Source organism: Mandrillus leucophaeus, unplaced genomic scaffold (assembly GCF_000951045.1).
Source record: "Mandrillus leucophaeus isolate KB7577 unplaced genomic scaffold, Mleu.le_1.0 Scaffold652, whole genome shotgun sequence".
Classification (NCBI taxonomy): Eukaryota; Metazoa; Chordata; class Mammalia; order Primates; family Cercopithecidae; genus Mandrillus; species Mandrillus leucophaeus.
In genome coordinates, this window is record NW_012107053.1 from 683991 (window position 1) to 706237 (window position 22247).

At 38.4% G+C, this 22247-nt stretch overlaps 1 protein-coding gene across 3 annotated transcripts in view; it reads right to left on the reverse strand.

Moving 5' to 3' along the window:
• ME1 (malic enzyme 1, NADP(+)-dependent, cytosolic) overlaps window positions 1–22247 on the reverse strand; it is a 226114-nt gene that overhangs the window by 178526 nt on the left and 25341 nt on the right. For 2 of the 3 annotated variants that reach the window (XM_012001196.1, XM_012001195.1), the window contains exons 2-3: window positions 13501–13634; window positions 2501–2650 (exon numbers count right to left, since the gene is read on the reverse strand). In XM_012001196.1, the coding sequence (XP_011856586.1) occupies window positions 2501–2650; window positions 13501–13634 (284 nt within the window). The remainder of the gene's footprint in view (window positions 1–2500; window positions 2651–13500; window positions 13635–22247) is intronic. The other variant, XM_012001197.1, reaches the window with a different exon arrangement.

A 22247-nucleotide genomic window follows, 5' to 3' on the forward strand; every position in this document is an offset into this window, starting at 1 on the left:
AAAAAAAAAAAAAAAGGCATCCATATTAGAAAGGAAGAAGTTAAATGGTTTCTGTTTGCAGACAATATAGAAAACCCTAAAAACTCCAACAAAAAACTGTAACAACTAATAAATTCAGGAAAGTTCCATGATACAAAATCAACATATAAAAGTCAGCAATGTTTCTAATACACTAACTATAAACTATCCAAAAATATCAAAAAAGCAATCCCATTAATAATAGCTACCAGGGCTGGGTGTAGTGGCTCATGCCTGTACTCCTGGCTCTTTGGGAGGCTGAGGCAGGTGGATCACTTGAGGCCAACAGTTTGAGACCAGCCTGGCCAACGTGGTGAAATCCCATCTTTATTAAAAATACAAAAATTAGTTGGATGTGGTGGTGTGCACCTGTAATCCCAGCTGCTCAGGAGGCTGAGCCATGAGAATCACCTGAACCCAGGAGGCAAAGGTTGCAGTGAGCCAAGATCATGTCACTACACTCCAGACAGAGTAAGATTGTCTCAAGACAATAATAATAATAATGATAGCCACCAAAAAAACAAAATACTTAGGAATAAATTTAACCACAGAGGTGAAATATCTGTATGCGGAAAACTACAAAACATGATGAAAAAAATTTAAGAAGACACAAATAAATGGAAAGATATTCCGTTTCATGGACTGGCAGAATTAGTATTGTTAAAATGACCACACTACCCAAAGAGATCTACAGATTCAGTACAATCCCTATCAGAATTCCAATGACATTTTCTCACAGAAATATAAAAAAAAAATCAAAAAATTCATATGAACCACAAAAACCGCAAATATCCAAAGCAATCTTAGGCAAAAAGAACAAACCTAGAGGTATCATACTACCTGATTTCAAAATATACTGTAAGTTATGGTAATCACAATGGCATGGTACCAGTATAAAAACAAACACACAGACCAATGAAAGAGAATAGAGAGCCCAGAATGAAGCAGAATAGAGAGCCCAGAAATAAATCCATGAATTTACAGTCAACTGATTTTTTACAAAAGTGAAATGGAGAAAGAATAGTCTCTTCATTAAATGGTGATGGGAAAACTGGTCTTCCAAATGCCAGAAGAACGAAATTAGACCATTACTTCACACCATATTTTTTTTTTTAAAAAGTCAACTCAATAGGTAAGAAAAACTAACACTTGAAACTATAAAACTATTACAAGAAAATTTAGGGGAAAAGCCTCATGATATTGGTCTGGGCGGTGCTGTTTTTAGATACGACCCCAGTGGCATAGGCAAAAGCAAAAATAGACAAATGGAATTGTAATAAACTAAAAAGCTCAGCACTACAATCAACAGAGTGAAGAGACAACCTATGGAATAGGAGAGAATATTTGTGGCCATACATCTCATAAGGTATTAATTCAAAATATATAAGGAACTCAAATAACTCAATAACAAGAACACAAATAACCTGTTTTTAAAATGAGCAAAATACCAGAATAGACAGTTCTCAAAAGAGGATATATAAATGACCTACAGGTACATGAAAAGTTGCTCAACATCACTAATCATCAGAGAAATTGAAATTAAAAGCACAGTGAGATATCACCTCACACTTGTTAGAACGGCTATTATCAAAAAGATGAACAATAAGTATTGGCGAGGAACCTGAGGAAAGGAAACTCTTATTCACTGTTCAGTGGGAATGTACACTAGTAAATCTATTATTGAAAACAGTATGGAAGCTCTTCAAAAAATTAAGAATAGAACTACCATATGATCTAGTAATAACACTACTGGGTACGTATCCAAAGGAAATGAAATCAGTATGTCTAGGAGATATCTGTACTCCCATGTTCACCGTAGCATTATTCACAATGGCCAAGATATGGGATCAAGGTAAGAGTCCATCAACAGATGAATAAATAAAGAAAATGTGGTACGTATACACACTAGGATACCACTCAGCCTTAAAGAAGAAATTCTGTCATTGCAACAATACGGCGAACCTTTAGGATATTCTCTTAAGTGAAATAAGCCAGATACAGAAAGACAAATACCACATGATCTTATATGTGGAACCTAAAAATAGTCAAACTCATAGCAGCAGAGAGAAGAATGGGTTACCAGAGGATAGGAGAAAGGTGCGGGGAGAGGGTTGCAGGATTAGGGAAATGCTGGTGAAAAGGATATGAAATTTCAGTTAAACAGGAGGAATGAGTTCAAGACATCTATTGTACCACATGGTAACTATTGCTAAGGATAATTTACTACATATGTGAAAACTGCTAAGATTTTAGCATACTCACCACAAATGAATGGTATGAATGTGAAATAATACATATGCTAATAAGTTTGATTTTACCATTTCACAATGTATACACATTTCAAAACATCCTCTGTACATCATAAATATATGCAATTTTATTGTCAAATTTAAAATAATAATAACGAATTTTAAATTACTGCAAAAAAACTTACAAAAATAAATAAAGACACAAGTTGCATTTAAAATAAAAGTTGACATACCTTGGCTTCCGAAACACCAAACTATATTGTTGGCAAGCCAGACCCACAGTGGGAGTATAAACAATAGGCATGAATTTCTCAACGTCAGACGTTAGCACTTTATAAAAGAGTTTTTCATTTCTATCTTGGAGATCCATTAAGAGAAGATACCTGTAAAAATTGGACATAATTAGATCTACATCCCATAAAGTCATGAAATAGCTACTTAGAAATCTAACTAAATATTTTCAACCAAGTATAAAGTACATTTAGGTTACATAGAAAACATCTGATTAAAAAAGACTTAAGAAACATTATTTTCTTTTTCTTTAAGACAGAGTCTCGGCCAGGCTCAGTGGCTCATGCCTGTAATCCCAGCACCCTGGGAGGTCGAGGTGGGTGGATAACGAAGTCAGGAGTTCAAGACCAGCCTGGCCAACATGGTGAAGCCTCGTCTGTCTCTACTAAAAATACAAAAATGACTGGGCATGGTGGCTCATGCCCGTAATCCCAGCACTTTGGGAGGCAGAGGCGGGTCGATAACGAGGTCAGGAGTTCAAGACCAGCCTAGCGAACATGGGTATCTCCTGTGTAGCTAGGATTACAAGCGCGCCACCACACACGGCTGATTTTTTTTTTTTTTTTGAGACAGAGTCTCGCTCTGTCACCCGGGCTGGAGCGCAGTGGCACGATCTCGGCTCACTGCAACCTCTGTCTCCCTGGTTCAAGCATTTTCTCCTGCCTCAGCCTCCCAAGTAGCTGGGACTACAGGCACACACCACCAAGCCCGGCTAATTTTTTTTGTATTTTTAGTAGACACAGGGTTTCAACATGTTGGCCAGGCTGGTCTTGAACTCCTGACCTCAAGTGCTCTGCCTGCCTCGGCCTCCCAAACTGCTAGGATTACAGGCGTGAGTTACCACGCCCAGACAAGAAATATTCTTAAATATCGCAAAGAATAAAGAACCATAAACTTAATTAAAATCATGTAAACATTAAAATCATGGCTGAAATCGCACAGTTTTATTTAATACTTGAAGAGACTTTATCCCTATTTTAAAAGAGATGAAACTATCACTGTAGATTTAGTTTAATATTAACTAAGTTAATAGAAAGATTTCATCCTTTGACTTGCACTATTGAATAACCAAGGGAAATGACATACAGGAAATGAGAGAATGTAACACTCATCCTAAAAATAACTAAGGTAGGGAAGTTCAAGAAACTTTGTATCTGTGTCTTATGGCCTTTTTCTTTCTAGAGGCATTTCTGACCCAGAGTTATCTTTGTAAATATAAACCTTTTCATGTTATCTGTAACCTTCAATAGTTTGTAGAATAAAACTTAAACTGCTCAGTTCAACTTAAAAGAATCTTGCAAAACTACTCAACAATCTTACCAGCCTTTTTGAATTGACTTTCATTCCCTAGAATAGTTGAAAATGCACAGAATTCTGAGTAAGAGATGCATGGATTCTAATGTTTGGGCAATTAGATAGACATAACTAAGAAAGTAAACATATGGAAGACAAAGAGTTTAACTTTAGACATGATAAAATTAATTCGGCAATGTGGAAATTACCAATGCTAAATCAATGGTCCATTCTCAGACCTCACCCTACCTATCAGAACATTTGACACAAGAGATATTCCTTAGGGCTCAATACACTTTCTTTCCTTGACTTCTAATCTGTCATATTCTCAAGGTTTTCCTCCTATCTCTCTGGTCATTCCTTTTCTGTTTCCTTGCTGTTTTCTCCTTGATATGGTTTGGGTGTTTGTCACTTCCAAATCTCATCTTAAAATGTAATCCCCAGTGTTGGAGGTGGGTCCTAGTGGGTATTTGCATCATAGGGGTGGGTCTCTCATGAATGGCTTAGCACCAATCCCTTGGTGATGAGTTCTTGCTCTGAGTTGATGTGAGATTTGGTTGGCACTTCCCTCCTATCTTGCTCCTGTTTCCACCGTGATTGTAAGCTTCCTGAGGCCCCACCCAGGCATCACATAATTGGTGCCATGTTTGTACAACCTGCTGAGCCATGAGCCAATTAAACCTCCTTTCTTTATAAATTACCCAGCCTCAGGTATTTCTTTATAGCAATGCAAGAACAGACTAACACACTCCTCTTCTCTGAAAGCTTTCTAACACTCATGTGAAATATATGAAGAAATTGTGTTGGCTTTACTTTCAAAATATATCCAAAATCTGACTACCCTCATTGCTACCACCCTAGATCTAAATCACCATAATCTCTTGCCTGGATTATTATAATGGTCTCCTAAAAGCTGTCCCAGCCTACATTCTATTCTCAACATTGCAGCCAGTCTTTCTGAAATTATAGCTTAGATCATGTGCCTCTTCTGGTCAAAAACCTCAAAAGCCTACCCTTTTCACTCACAGTATAGCACAAGTCTTTAGTAGACTACAAAGGCATACCTAATCCATCGCCCATCACCTCGTTAACTTCCTTTCCCAATTTACCATTCTTTCCCTAGCTCATTCTGCTCTAGACACAAGTCTCCCTGCTAATTCTTGAACATGCCAGCTACAAAACGCTGTTCCTCAGATTTCTTCATGGCTAACTGCTCTACCACCTCTGATTATTTGCTCAAAACTCACCTTCTCAATAGAGGCTACCCTTATCACCCAACTCAACAATGCAAACTGGCCATACCTACCCTCAGCATTCTCAGCTCTTCTTACCCTCCTCTACCTTTACTTCCCCCACTCTACCTTTACTTCCCCCATCCCAAGACACTAGCCATTTTCTATTATATTTTATAATTTACCAATTTGTATTACTATTTATGAAATTTAATAATTTGTATTTAAAAATAAGCCAAGCATGGTGGTACATGCCTGTAGTCCTAGCTATTAGGAAGGGTGAGGCATGAGAACTGTTTGAGCCCAGGAGGTTGAGGCTACAGTGAGCTATGGTCACGTCAGTGCGCTGCAGCCTGGGCAATAGAGTGAGACCCTCTCTCAAAATAATAATAATTTTGGCCGGGCACGGTGGCTCACGCCTATAATACCAGCACTTTGGGAGGCCAAGGCGGGTGGATCATGAGGTCAAGAGATCAAGGCCATCCTGGCTAACATGGTAAAACTCCGTCTCTACTAAAAAAAAAAAAATACAAAAAATTAGCTGGGCGTGGCAGCGTGCACCCATAGTCCCAGCTACTCAGGAGGCTGAGGCAGGAGAATGGTGTGAACCCGGGAGGCGGAGCTTGCAGTGATCCAGGGTGGTGCCACTGCACTCCAGCCTGGGTGACAGAGTGAGACTCTACCTCAAAAAAATAAACAAAAATGAATAAAATTAAATAATAATTTAAATAATCTATGTAAATTTCATGAGCTCAGAGATCATTGCCTCTAACCCCAATATGTAAAAGAATACCTGACACTGAGTTGATGTTCAATATATATTGAGGAAGACTCTGTAGCAAATATATGAAGGTCACCAGCTCTTAGCAGGTAGCTGATAAAATGGCCCAGGAAAAGAATATACGGTAAGGACACAAGCAGCTAAAGGAAGATGTTATGGAACAAATGAAAGAGAAGGTTGTGAAGGAGTTTAGAAAGAAGCAACTGTATACACACTGGACAAACTGAGTCAGCCTCTTTGCCCAGCCACCCTACCACATCCACTGGGCTCACGAACAAAGTGGCCATGGTTGCAGGGATAGAGGTGATGTATAGGCTCAGCAACATGGACTTTCACTCACCAAGGCCAACCTGGCTATTATAGCCACTTCTGAGTGTTCAATCTGCAGCAGAGACTAACACTGATTCCCAGATGTGGCACCATTCTCCAGGGTAATCAGCCAGCTAGCTACCTGGTGGCAAGTTCATTACACTCAACAGCTTCCATTATGGGAAGGACAACTTTTTTTTCCTGGAATAGACCCTTACTTTCGATCTAGATATGCTTTCCCTGCATGCAATGCTCCTGCCAAAGCTGCTATTCATGGACTTACAAAATGCCTTATCTACCATCATGGCATTCCACGTAGCATTGCTTCTGATCAAGGAACTTACTTTATAGCAAATGAAATGTGGGGAATGAGCCCATGCTCATGAAACTCACTAGTTTTACAATGTTTACTAACAATCTGAAGCAACTGGCTTGACAGAACAGTGGAATGTACTTTTGAAGACTCAGTTACAGTACGAGCAAAGTGGCAATACCTTGCAAAGCTGAGGCAAGGTTCTCCAGGAGGCTGTATGTGCTCTCAATCAGTGTCCAAAAAATGGTGCTGTTTTTCTCATAGCCAGGATTCATAGGTCTAGGAATCAAGGGGTGGAAATGGGAATGGAAATTCTAACAACTCTAGTGTCACACTAGCAAAATTTCTCCTTTCTGCCCCTGTGACTTTATGCTCTGCTGGTCTAGAGGTCTTCATTCCAAAGGGAAGAACATTTCCATCAAGAAACACAATAATAAACCCATTGAACAGGAAATTAAGACTCCACCTAGCCACTTTGAGCACCACATGCCTCTGAATTAACAGGCCAAGAAAGGAGTTACTGTGCTGGCTAGGAAAAATTGATTCTGACTACCAAGAGGAAACTAAACTGTTACACTACAGTGGAGGTGAGAGAGAGTATGTCTGAAATACAGGAGATCCCTTAGGGTAGCTCTTAGTATTATCATGCCCTGTGATTAAAGCTAATGAAAACAACAATCCAATTCAAGTAGGATTACTAATGGCCCAGACCATTCAGGATTGAAGGTTTGAGTCACCCTCAGCAGGTAAAGAACCACAATCAGCTGAGATACTTGCTGAGGGCAAAGGGGATATGGATTGGGTCATGGAAAAAGGTAGTTATAATTACCAGCTATGACCATGTGATCAACTAAAGAAAAAGAAGACTGTAATTGCCGTAAGTATTTCTTCCTTGTTTTGCTAATAATATGTGCATATACATACATAAGCAAAAATCCATATGCAAATTTCAGAAAATATAATTTTCTTCCTTCGCTTATCACCTTATCTGATAACATAAGATATACTGACTCTGCATCATAATATTTAAGTATTACTAATGTTACATCATAGTGTTTAAGTTAACGAATATCGACGAGAGTAAATATCATTCAAGGATTTGGCATCTTCTTTTGAGGATAGGGTTGGTGCATTTCTGGTTGTATGCAAGACAGTTGTATTGTGTTAGCTGGAAGTATGGACTTTGTTATTGCCTTTATTCAAAGATTAAGTACGATTTGAGGAGATGCCTATGGGTGGTGTCATAGTCCATTCATTTTGCTATGACAAAAATACCATAGACTAGGTAGCTTATGAACAATAGAAATTCATTGCTTATAGTTTTGTAGGCCGGTAAGTTCAAGATCAAGGTGCTAGCAGATTCTGAGCCTGATTAGGACCCAATCCACATAGACAGCACCTTCTCGCTGCATCCTCACATGAGGGAAAGGGAAAGGCAGCTTTCTTAGGCCTCTTTTTATTTTTTATTTTACTGTAAGTTCTGGGATACATGTGCAGAACGTGAGGTTTGTTACATTGGTATACATATGCCATGGGTTTGCTGCACCTATCAACCGTCATCTAGGTTTTAAGCCCGGCATGCATTAGGTATTTATCCAAATGCTCTCCCTCTACTTTCCCCCATCCCATGACAGGCCCTGGTGTGTGATGTTTCCCTCCCTGTGTCCATGTGGTCTCACTGTTCAATTCCCACTTATGAGTGAGAGCATGTGATGTTTAGTTTTCTGTTCATCTGTTAGTTTGCTGAGGATGATGGTTTCCAGCTTATCCATGTCCCTGCAAAGGACATTAACTCATTCTTTTTTATGGCTGCATAGCATTCTATGGTGTATATGTGCCACATTTCCTTCATTCAGTCTATCATTGATGGGCATTTGGGTTGGTTTCATGTCTTTGCTATTGGTTATAGTGCTGCAGTAAACATACATGTGCATGTGTCTTTATAGTAGAATGATCTATAATTATTTGGGAACATAACCAGTAACGGGATTGCTGGGCCAAATGGTGTTTCTGGTCCTACATCCTTGAGGAATTGCCACACTGTCTTCCACAATGGTTCAACTATTTTACACTCCCACCAACAATGTAAAAGCATTCCTCTTTCTCCACAGCCTCACCAGCATCTGTTGTTTCCTGTTTTAGTGATCACCATTCTAAGTGGTGTCAGATGGTATTTCATTGTGGTTTTGATTTGCATTTCTCTGATGACCCGTGATGATGAATTTTTTTTCATGTTTCTTGGCTGCATGTCTTCTTTTGAGAAGTGTCTGCTCATATCCTTTGTCCACTTTTTTTTCTTGTATTATACACATGCAGAATGTGCAGGTTTGTTACATAGGTATACACATGCCACAGTGGTTTGCTGAACCCATCAACTCGTCATCTACCCTCCCATCATGCTATCCCTCCCCTAGCCCCCCACCCCCATACAGGCATGCGTGTGTGATGTTCCCCTCCCTGTGTCCAGGTGTTGTCATTGTTCAACTCTCACTTGTGAGTGAGAACATGCGATGTTTGCTTTTCTGTTCTTGGGTTAGTTTGCTGAGAATGATGGTTTCCATCTTCACCTATGTCCCTGCAAAGGACATGAACTCACCCTTTTTTATGGCTGCATAGTATTCCATGGTGTATATGTGCAACATTTTCTTTATCCAGTCTATCACTGATGGGCATCTGTATTGGTTCCAAGTCTTTACTATTGCAAACAGTGCTGCAATAAACATACATGTGCATGTGTCTTTATAGTAGAATGATTTATAATCCTTTGGGTATATACCCAGTAATGGGATTGCTGGGTCAAATGGTGTTTCTGGTTCTAGATCCTTGAGGAATCGCCACACTGTCTTCCACAATGGTTGAACTAACTTACACTCCCACCAACAATATAAAAACATTCCTGTTTCTCCACATCCTCTCCAGCATCTGTTGTTTCCTGACTTTTTAATGATTGCCATTCTAAGTAGTGTCAGATGGTATTTCACTGTGGTTTTGATTTGCATTTCTCTAATGACCCGTGATGATGAGTTTGTTTTTCATGTTTGTTGGCCGCTTAAATGTCTTCTTTTGAGAAATGTCTGTTCATATCCTTTGTCCACATTTTTTTTTTTTGTATTATACTTTAAGTTCCAGGATACATGTGAAGAATGCACAGGTTTGTTACATAGGTGTACACATGCTATAGTGGTTTGCTGCACCCATCAACCCATCGTCTACCCTCCCAACATGCAATCCCTCCCCTAACCTCCAACCCCATACAGGCACTGGTGTGTGATGTTCCCCTCCTTGCATTCAGGTGTTGTCATTGTTCAACTCCCACTTGTGAGTGAGAACGTGCGATGTTTTGTTTTCTGTTCTTGTGTTAGTTTGCTGAGAATGATGGTTTCCAGCTTCATCTATGTCCCTGCAAAGGACATGAACTCATCCTTTTTTTATGGCTGCATAGTATTCCATGATGTATATGTGCAGCATTTTCTTTATCCAGTCTATCACTGATGGGCATTTGTATTGGTTCCAAGTCTTTGCTATTGTGAACATTGCTGCAATAAACATACGTGTGCATGTGTCTTTATAGTAGAATGATTTATAATCCTCTGGGTATATACCCAGTAATGGGATTGCTGGACCAAATGGTATTTCTGGTTCTAGATCGTTGAGGAATTGCCACACTGTCTTCCACAATGGTTGAACTTATTTACACTCCCACCAACAATGTAAAATCATTCCTGTTTCTCCACATCCTCTCCAGCATCTGTTGTTTCCTGACTTTTTAATGATCGCCATTCTAACTGGCATGAGATGGTATCCCATTGTGGCTTTGATTTGCATTTCTCTAATGACCAGTGATGATGAGGTTTTTTTTTCATGTGTTTATTGGCAGCATAAATGTCCTCTTTTGAGGATTATCTGTTCATATCCTTTGCCCACTTGTTGATGGAGTTGTTTTTTTCTTGTAAATTTGTTTAAGTTCTTTGTAGATTCTGGATGTTAGCCTTTTGTCAGATTGATAGATTGCAAAAATTTTCTCCCATTCTGTAGAATGCCTGTTCACTCCAATGACAGTTTCTTTTGCTGTGCAGAAGCTCTAAGCTCTTTGGTTTAATTAGATCTCATTTGTGAATTTTGACTTTTGTTGCCATTGCTTTTGGTATTTTAATCATGAAGTCCTTGCCCATGCCTATGTCCTGAATGGTATTGCCTAGGTTTTCTTCCAAGGTTTTTATGGTTTTAGGTCTTACATTTAAGTCGTTAATTCATCTTGAGTTAATTTTTGTATAATGTGTAAGGAAGCGGTCCAGTTTCAGTTTTCTGCATATGACTAGCCAGTTTTCCCAACACCATTTATTAAATAGGGAATCCTTTCCCCATTTCTTGTTTTTGTCAGGTTTGTCAAAGATCAGATGGCTGTAGATATATGGTGTTATTTCTGAGGCCTCTGTTCTGTTCCATTGGTCTATATATCTGTTTTGGTACCAGTACCATGTTGTTTTGCTTACTGTTGCCTTGTAGTATAGTTTGAAGTCAGGTAGCATGATGCTTCCAGCTTTGTTCTGTTTGCTTACAATTTTCTTGGCTATGTGGGCTCTTTTTTGGTTCCATATAAAATTTGAAGCAGTTTTTTCTAATTCTGTGTAGAAAGTCAATGGTAGCTTGATGGGTATAGCACTGAATCTATAAATTACTTTGGGCAGTATGGCCATTTTCACAACATTGATTCTTCCTATCCATGAGCATGGAATGTTCTTCCATTTGTTTGTGTTCTCTCATTTCCTTGAGCAGTGGTTTGTAGTTCTCCTTAAAGAAGTCCTTCACATCCCTTGTTAGCTGTATTCCTGCGTATTTTATTCTCTTTGTAGCAATTGTGAATGGAAGTTCATTCATGATTTGGCTCTCTGCTTGTCTATTGTTGGTGTAATGCTTGTGATTTTTGCACATTGATTTGGTATCCTGAGACTTTGCTGAAGTTGCTTATCAGTTCGAGGAGTTTTTGGGCTGAGAGGATGGGTTTTCTAAGTATAAAATCATGTCATCTGCAAAAAGAGACTATTTGACTTCCTCTCTTCCTATTTGAATACACTTTATTTCTTTCTCTTGCCTGATTGTCCTGGCCAGAACTTCCAATACTATGTTGAACAGGAGTGGTGGAGAGGGCATCCTTGTCTTATAGTGGTTTTCAAAGGGAGTGCTTCCAGCTTTTGCCCACTCAGTATGATATTGGCTGTGGGTCGGTCATAAACAGCTCTTATTACTTTGAGATATGTTCCATCAGTACCTAGTTTATGGAGAGTTTTTAACATGAAGGGATGTTTAATTTTATCAAAGGCCTTTTCTGCATCTATTGAAATAATCATGTGAGTTTTGTCATTGGTTCTGTTCATGTGACGGATTACGTTTACTGACTTGCATATGTTGAACCAGCCTTGCATCCCACAGATGAAGCCGACTTGATTCTGGTAGATAAGTTTCTTGATGTGCTGCTGGTTTCGGTTTGCAAGTATTTTATTGAGGATTTTCACATAGATGTTCATCAGGGATATTGGCCTGAAGTTTTCTTTTTTGTTGTGTCTCTTCCCAGTTTTGGTATCAGGATGATGCTGGCTTCATAAAATGAGTTAGGGAGGAGTCCCTCCTTTTTGATTGTTTTGATCAGTTTCAGAATGAATGGTACCAGCTCCTGTTTATATTTCTGGTAGAATTCAGCTATGAATCCATCTGATCCTTGGCTTTTTTGGTTGGTACTCTGGCCTCTTCTTTTTAGAGTACTAATTCCATTTCATGAAGGTGCCATTTTTATGACCTAATCGTCGCCCAAAGTCCTCACCTCCAAATAACATCACACTGGGGATTAGATTTCAACATATGAATTTGCAAGGGGACACAAGCATTCGGTCCATAACAAACATGGTGTATCAACATTTGGTCAAACACTATTCTGGATGTTTCTGCACAGGTGTTTTTGGATGAGATTAACATCTAAATTGGTGGACTTAAATAAATCAGATTACCCTCCAAAATGTGGGTGGGCCTCTTCCAAACGGCTGAAGGCCTTAATAACACAGACAGACCTTCCGTCCAGCAAAAATAAATTTTGCCAGCACACTGCCTTTGGACTCAACTGCAACTCTTCCTTCAGTCTTTGGCCTGACAACCTACCTGAAAATTTTGGATTGAACAAGCCTTCTCCCTCTCCTTCTTTCTCTCTCTCTCTATCCATTTGTATTTATATTTTCATTTACACATACACACACACACACACACACACACACATCCTATCAGCTCTGTTTCTTCGGAGAACCCTGGTTAATACCAATACTTATTTGACATTGAATTGGCTACCTCTTTTAACCCTCACAACAATGTTTTCAAATAGCTATTGTTCTCTCTAATCCATTGATGAAAAAAACTAAGGTCTACAAAGGCTTACTACCTTAGTAAGAAAGAGTGGAGTCAAAAACAGACAGCAAAGCAGTTACAGTCACCATGGCAGGGCATGTAGTGGTTTGCTCAAGGATCTACTGCTAGTGAGATAGAGCCAGAATTTCAATCTAAGGTTATCTAATCCCAAAGGTAGGGAAAAATACTATCTTTATCTTTGTGCAAATACAGAAACTGAATACACTACACAAAGTAAGTGACCTAAACTTGCAACCGTGTTGGAACAAAGACTGGAGGCTGGAAAAGTGTGCTTTCACCTACAATATACGTAAAGTTTGACTAAAAGTCACTCTAATCTGTTTTGTTCCATTTAGGATGGCATTTCCCAATCATTTACTTTTACAGTATCATATGATAAACATGGTCTGTCTGAGCATACAGTTTACAAAGCAAATTTTTATTTCATTCAAATGTTCCTAGAGAGAGTAAATTTTTAAAAAACATCATTGTTCACAGGCAAATTGTCCTCAAAGTTGGCTACCCTTTCCAAATCATTAAATGTTTTCATTTTCTCACCCAATAAAAAATAAACTAGGCAACTGTATAAGAGAAATATAAAAACCACCTTCAGCAATGTGTTACCTGTCAAAGTCAGAGTTCAGACGCTCAAAATTTTTTACTACTCTAAGAACCTGGATCTCCTGACTGATGAAGGAAGGTGGCAACAATCCATGAATGTTCAATTGCTGTCTCTCTTCCAGGGTAAAGGCCAAGTCCTATAGAGGAAAAAAACACACACACACAATAGCATTTGAGAGGAAAGTAGACAAAAAGAATACATATAAAACTCGACAAGTATATGCAATTAAAAATCAGAAGTCTGCATCACTGGAAACATGGCCATGTGGCTGTGAGTAAACCACGTAAGCTCTCCATATCTCAGTTTCCCTCTCTGTAGAAATTAGAATACCATAATGTTTCAGAGCTGTGCCACTCAGATATCATTAGGATAAAATCAGATGATGAATGGAAGGAAACTACTTAAAGACACAAAAATGAAAGAAGATATAATCATTAAGACTAACATCAGTAAATATAAAAATAAAAAGAGAAGAGATTATTATTAGAAGAGATTTTAAAATTATGAATGTGAATAAGACACCTGTGACCTCCTGTGATTTCACCTTTAAAATAGCTCAGGAAATGCCTTATATGATTCTGAGTTACCTGTTTCAACACTCCTCTCCCAAGTTGTAGCCTTTGATTCTTATGCACTCCTAGGCATACAAAACTTCTCACCATTGCCCATACATACCACACCCTTTTATTCTTCCATGGCACATAGTCAAGATATTCTTCCCTGTTTCTCTGCCCTTCATGCCTTACCTCAAATGCTTCCTCCTCTCTAAAGCCTCAGTATATCCATAATGACCCTATTATTATACCTATGTTACCTGTTTCCATGAACATTGATTGTATAAAACAAATGATAATAACAAACTATGAAGCTCAAAAACATGAAAACTAAATAGAAGTTATACGTTGATGCATAAACCATAATGGACCTAAGATATGTGCTGGCATATAATACAAGACAAAGTAATATCAGAGCAGCTACCGTAGTCATTAAGAAAGTGATCTGGTAGATTAGGATAAGAAGTCCCTCTGGAGAGGCCTTCAATTGGAGACACTGAAGCCCAAGAGACTTCTTTATGTAGACTGTGACTGCTGTTCCTCTGGGTCCAGTATAAGTACACCAATATGATATGATAGTTGGTGTTATGGTCTGAACATTTGTGTCCCCCAAAATTCACATTGAAATCCTTACCCCCAAGGCGATGGCTTTAGGAAGAAGGGTCTTTGGGAGGTGATTAGAGCAGACCCCTCAAGAATAGGATTATTACCCTTATAAAAGGAACCTCAGAGAGCTTTTCACCCCTTCTGCCATGTGAGGACACAGCAAGAAGACCGCTGTCTACAAATCAGGAAGCAGACCCCTCACCAGACACCAAATTTGCAGTACCTTGATGTTGAACTTCCCAGCCTCCAGAGCTGGGAGAAATAAATTTATTTTGCTTATAAGCCACCCAGTACATGGTATTCCATTAAGGCAGCCTGAATGGACTAAGATAGTTGGTTTTGCTCATTGTGACTACTGCTATCTCTAATCAACCTGGATGGGTAAGAATGTGTTCACTAACTTTGCACTGAGTGATTCTACAATGATTCCTCTGTCCCTGAAAGCTTCTTGCAATGACAGAATAGTGACTCGAGTACTTACAAAATGTATTACTTAGGAGAAAGGAGAGACAATTTGGTTCATCCCACAGGGAGATGACAAACTTTGATTGGTTAGGAATAAACATGTCCAACCCCAGGAAGTTTGTGAAAGAGGTCAATGAATGAACAATTCCTCTCTTTCTTCTAATTTTTCATACAGATATACCCATTAATTCATGTCACCGATGGAAAGGTTTGTGTTTAATTAGCCTCCTGGGTTGAGGGCCAGACTGAAGAGAGACAAATTGGTCCACTGAATGACGCCATGATAGAGCTCTCTGAAATAACTGCAAGAGTTGGCTGGGACCAATAGCTCCAGAATCTTCAGCGCAAGAAGCAGTGTACAATCTTCAATTCTCATAAGGTCTCTAAGTGCTATCACCACAGCTGGTGTCTACTTGCAAGGTATTTTTCATTAGCAGCCATTCTCATAGCTGCAAACACCCCCACTGTTACAGTTGGGCATCCTCTGAAGTTTCAATATGTGTGGACAGGAGCAGAATGGTCCCTTTCCAAGAGGATAATCCAGCTTGTTCAACTGTGTCTGGATCAATCACCCTCTCTAGGACCTAAATGGCAGACGGTACAATCTGTCAGTCCTTTGCCCAGCAGTTCCAGCTGGCACCAGGAGACATTTGTGGTATTGCCTAAACTCTTTGCTTGCCATTTATTTTTTTACTTGTGGTTCGCGTCCCCACAACAGAATGAAAACTCCACAGGGCCACAGAATTTTGTTTTCTTCACTGCCTTCTCCCTAGTGCTTACAACAGTGCCTGACAAAATTAGAACTCAGTAATTTGTTGCACATAAAATTTTAACTTAGTCAAATATTCTATTTGACTATAAATTATAAACAGAATATTTATAATTCATTAGAATGTATTATTAGAAAATTCAGAATTCATAGAAAATGTCAAATATTCAAATTTTGAGACATTAAAATTTTTTTAATCTATTACATTGCTGCTCAAAAACCTGATTAGCACATTCATTCTGATCAAATTACTTTCAAAATTCAAAGCAACAAGAGATATTTATACGAAAAAGTAATTTATAAAATGGAAGACAAACTTCACTTGTTAAAGATATAACTGGGAAGACAACATTTAAGTCAAAATGTCATGAAATAACTCCTTGGAAAGAGACAAAATTATGGACAGTAATATATTTGAAAAAGAAAGAAGAGAAAATTCAACAGATTTTTATCTAACTAGAAAATGAAAAGGGGGAAGGAAAGCTGGCTAAAGTCTCAAAAACATACAAATATATGTGAAGAAGCAGTAAACTTCTGAGTGTTATGCCTTGAAAATCTGCCCAAAAATATAACAGTCAAAATATAACATTTTGATAAGTCTTGTGAGAAGTACTAACATATGCTCTTTCATTCCCTGAATAATGGCACTTAACATTTATTGCTATAGTTAGCCGGTCTTTTCACATAAATTTTCCAATGGTCTGTTCTGAAACTGATTCCTAAATCTAACGATTCTCCATATCTTATGCCATGTAAATAATAATGCCATCTGGAAATCTTTTTATATTCTTTGATATTTAGTAACTACAAACTCCCAAACACTGTTAGCCAAATTTTCTAAGACATACTAAAGTGCTAATTCAATTCTTTTAAAAACAACAGCAACAAAACCTAGGGCTTAGAAATTTAGGGAACTGGGCCAAGTTAAAGTCCTAAGATTGGGGAGAAAAACAGTCCTATGGGCCAGGCGCGGTGGCTCACACCTGTAATCCCAGCACTTTGGGAGGCCAGGGCAGGTGGGAGTTGGAGACCAGCCTGGCCAATATGGTGAAACCCCATCTCTACTAAAATTACAAAAATTAGCTGGGCATGGTGGCATGCACTTGTAGCCCCAACTACTTGGGAGGCTGAGGCAGAAGAATTGTTTGAACCTGGGAGGCGGAGATTGCAGTGAGTTGAGATAGCAGCACTGCACTCCAGCCTGAATGACAGAATAAGACTCTTTCTCAAAAAAAAAAAAAAAAAAAAAAAAAAAAACTAGTCCTATGATTGGTGATAGACATTCTATCACTACCCTTTATAAGTTAAAAGAACATCAACAAATAAGTAACTTAAATCTTAAAACCCCTGAAAATTTTAAAATGGATATTGTATTATTTCATTTAAGCCACAGTTTCTATTTTTCATACTAACAGAGACATATTCATTAGAGATCTATTTTTATAGGCAGGTCAGTTATGTCTAAAGTTTGAAGTAAAATATTTCGAAGAATTTTTACCTTAGCATTATCCTGCAGGGCCTATCCAACAAAAAATAATTAACCTAAATTAGACATGCAAGTTTTAACTTTCATTTGATTTCTACCAAATCTTTCATGTAGTTGAAAACATTAGATGTCTATATATATGTGTGTGTGTATATATACCTAATATACATATACCTAATATATATACACACCAAATATACACACACACACACACACACCCCTAATATATATATATTAGGTTTCCAGACCACCTGTACATCTAATTCTCTAAAGGCATCCTCATATATGCTAAGTTTGTCCCTGGTTTTTCTCCTTTTTGTCTTTTCTTTCCTGTCCCTATTCCTTATAAAACCTTTGGACTAGATCCCTAGACAGCAGAATGGTACGTTGTTTCACTGCTGAGGGCAGCAAACAGGACAACTGTTCGTCTGGACTGTGCTAATTAACTTATGTATATCTTCTTGAGAAAACTGAGACTATCAAGCAGAAATGAAAAGAAAATTCCTGACATGACAAAGCACTTATATTAGAAATGATATTTGCAGGGAGCAAGCATAACTGAGAAAGAAACTTAGTCCTGAGTAATTTATCAGAAACTATTTTCATATATATATTTCATATATATATTTCAAACTATTTCAAATATAGCATGTAATCTGTACTAACGATCCTTAATATTTCCAATGAACGACTTTCTTTTTTCCTAGAAAAATTACTAAATCAAGTTGAATTGCAAAAAAAAAAAAAAAAAAAAAAAGGAAATCTTTATCTTATTCACAAAGATCTTTAAGACAGTTAATCTAAACATGTATGAAAATTCATTATGGTAACAGAACTTATAATTTAAATGTTTGAGGCTATGATTATATTATGGCAGAGATGGTTTGTGTGTTCTGTTTAACTAGTGTAATTCCTAGTGTCTAGAATAATACCTGTGTGGCACTTCATAGGCAATAAACAAATATGTGTTGGATTAACTAATGATTAATTAATTATACTTGTTATAGTACATTTCAGAGAACACAAAGCAGAAAAGTGAATAAGGAAGGTTAAAAATGGTAGAGAAGCAAATGGAAAGTAATAATTGCAAATAATTTGAAACAACAAAAGTCCTTCAACTGGTAAATGGATAACATTAAGGTATATCCATACACTGAAATATTACCCAACAGTAAAAGAAACAAACTATTGATACACAAAATATAGATGAATCTTAAATGCATTATGTTAAGTGAAAGAAGACAGACTCAAAAGGGTACACACTGTATGATTCCATTTATATGACATTCTGAAAAAGCAAAATTATATGGGTAGAAAAAGATCAGTAGTTGCCAGGGACTGGGAGTGGAAAAAAGGGTTTGACTTCAAAGAGGAGGCAAAAAGAAAATGTTTTTCAGTGATAGAACCATTTCTTATTGTGGTGCTGGTGACACAACATTGTATATTTGTCAAAACTAATAGAACTGTACATCAAAAAGTAAATTTCATTAAACTGAATTTTATTAGGCTCTATAGAGTCAATTCAGTAACTAATATTCCCTTTACTTAAAAAGAAATATAATTACAATGACAAAAAATTTGTTTAGCAAATTATTGATATATTTCATATTCCACCACCCAGGCTCAAGTGGTCCTCCTGCTCAGTCTCCCAAGTAGCTAAGACAATAGGCACATACCACCATGCTCAGCTAATTGTTTTTGTATTTTTTGGTAGAGACTGGGTTTCACCATGTTGCTCCAGACTAGTCTCGAACTCCTGAGCTCAAGCGATCTGCCTGCCTTGGCCTCCCAAAGTCCTAGGATTACTACACAACCAAATTAAACAAAGAATATTTTAGGCCAGACACAGTGGCTCACACATCCAACCTAAAATATTCTTTATCTAATACGATTGTCTTTAAATCCTTTATGAAAATTTTTCTTAATTTTTTATTTCAAATGAATTATAGATATTTTATTAATGTGACTTTGCAAACAATATAGATCTATCTTAAAATTATTTCTTCATATCAAAAGAGTTTTAGAATTAATTTTAATGCTAATTTGGGGTATAAATTATTTATATATAAAGAGTACAGGAAAAGGATCCTTTATATTTTTATTATTTATTATTCTGAAATAGACATAAAGTTGAGCTTGTTTTAAGGGTCATATTTTCAATTTATTAACATAGTTTATGTGCATATTTTACATCCACATTAAGAGAAGCAATACTAATTTGTCCTGAATACATTCTTGAAGGGTTCTTTCCTCCAAGGTTTCTATAGGGCCAAAAATTGTTCTTTGGAAATGTTTATTTTTAAATTCTAATTGACAATATAGATAACAATTTCTAGAAATGACTGGGCATGATGCCACACACCTGTAATCCCAGCATGCTGGGAGGGTAAAGCAGAATGATGGCTTGAGCCCAGGAGGGCAAGTACAGCCTGGGCCACACAGGAAGATACTACCTCCACAAAAAATAAAAATAAACTAGCCAGGTGTGGTGGTGCATGCCTGTGGTCCCAGCTACTCAAGAGGCTGAGGTAGAGGGAGGCTCCCAAGATGGCCGAATAGGAACAGCTCCAGCCTCCAGCTCCCAGCATGAGCGACACAGAAGGCGGGTGATTTCTGCATTTTCAACTGAGATACTGGGTTCATCTCACTGGGACATGTTGGACAGTCAGTGCTGGCCAGTGGGTGCAGCCCAACCAGCGAGAGCTGAAGCAGGGTGAGGCATCGCCTCACCTGGGAAGCGCAAGGGGGAAGGGAATTCCTTTTCCTAGCCAAGGGAAACTGAGACACACAACACCTGGAAAATCGGGTAACTTCCACCCTAATACTGCGCTTTTCCAAGGGTCTTAGCAAACGGCACACCAGATTATATCCCATGCCTGGCCTAGAGGGTCCCACACCCACAGAGCCTCCCTCATTGCTAGCACAGCAGTCTGAGATCTAACTGCAAGGTGGCAGCGAGGCTGGGGGAGGGGCATCCATCATTGCTGAGGCTTAAGTAGGTAAACAAAGCCAAAGGGAAGTTTGAACTGGGTGAAGCCCACCGCAGCTGGGGACAGGGCATAGTTAAACAAAAAGCAGCAGAAACCTCTGCAAATGTAAATGTCCCTGTCTGACAGCTTTGAAGAGAGCAGTGGTTCTCCCAGCATGGAGGTTGAGATCTGAGAACAGACAGACTGCCTGCTCAAGTGGGTCCCTGATCTCTGAGTAGCCTAAGTGGGAGACATCCCCCACTAGGTGCAGACTGACACCTCACACCTCGCACGGCTGGGTACACCTCTGAGGCAAAGTTTCCAGAGCAAGAATCAGACAGCAACACTTGCTGTTCAGCAATATTCTATTTTCTGCAGCCTCTGCTGCTGATAACCAGGCAAACAGGGTCTGGAGTGAACCTCAAGTATACTCCAACAGACCTGCAGCTGAGGGTCCTGACTGTTAGAAGGAAAACTAAAAAACAGAAAGGACACCCACACCAAAACCCCATCAGTATGTCACCATCATCAAAGATCAAAGGCAGATAAAACCACAAAGATGGGGAAGAAGCAGTGCTGAAAAGCTGGAAATTCAAAAAATCAGAGCGCATGTCCCCCTCCAAAGGAACGCAGCTCATCACCAGCAACGGAACAAAGCTGGACGGAGAATGACTTTGACAAGTTGAGAGAAGAAGGCTTCAGTTGATCAAACTTCTCAGAGCTAAAGGAGAAACTACGTACTCAGCACAAAGAAACTAAAAACCTTGAAAAAAGAATGGATGAATGGATAACTAGAATAATCAATGCAGAGAAGTTCATAAACAAACTGATACAGATGAAAACCATGACACGAGAACTACGTAACAAATGCACAAGTTTCAGTAACCAACTCGATCAACTGGAAGAAAGAGTATCAGTGATTGAAGATCAAATGAATGCAATGAAGTGAGAAGAGAAGTTTAGAGAAAAGAGAGTAAAAAGAAATGAACAAAGCCTCCAAGAAATATGGAATTATGTGAAAAGACCAAATCTACGTCTGATTGATATGCCTGAAAGTGACAGGCAGAATGGAACCAAGTTGGAAAACACATTGCAGGATATTATCCAAGAGAACTTCCCAACCTAGCAAGGCAGGCCAACATTCAAATTCAGGAAATACAGACAATGCCACAAAGATACTCCTCGAGAAGAGCAACTCCAAGACACATAATGGTCAGATTCACCAAAGTTGAAATGAAGGAAAAAATGTTAAGGGCAGCCACAGAGGATGGTCGGGTTCCCCACAAAGTGAAGCCCATCAGACTAACAGCAGATCTCTCAGCAGAAACTCTATAAGCCAGAAGAGACTGGGAGCCATTTTCAACATTCTTAAAGAAAAGAATTTTCAACCCAGAATTTCATATTCAGTCAAACTAACTTTCATAAGTGAAGGAGAAATAAAATCCTTTACAGACAAGCAAATGCTGAGAGATTTTGTCACCACCAGGCCTGCCCTACAAGAGATCCTCAAGGAAGCACTAAACATGGAAAGTAACAATTGGTAACAGCCATTACAAAAACATGCCAAAATGCAAAGACCATCCATGCTAGGAATAAACTGCATCAACTAATGAGCAAAATAACCAGGTAATATCATAATGACAGGATCAAGTTCACAATAACAATATTAACCTTAAATGTAGATGGACTAAATGGTCCAATTAAAAGACACAGACTGGCAAATTGGATAAAGAGTCAAGGTCCAATTAAAAGACACAGACTGGCAAATTGGATAAAGAGTCTGTATTCAGGAGACCCATCTCACATGCAGAGACACACATAGGCTCAAAATAAAGGGATGGAGGAAGATCTACCAAGCAAATGGAGACCAAAAAAGGAAGGGGTTGCAATCCTAGTCTCT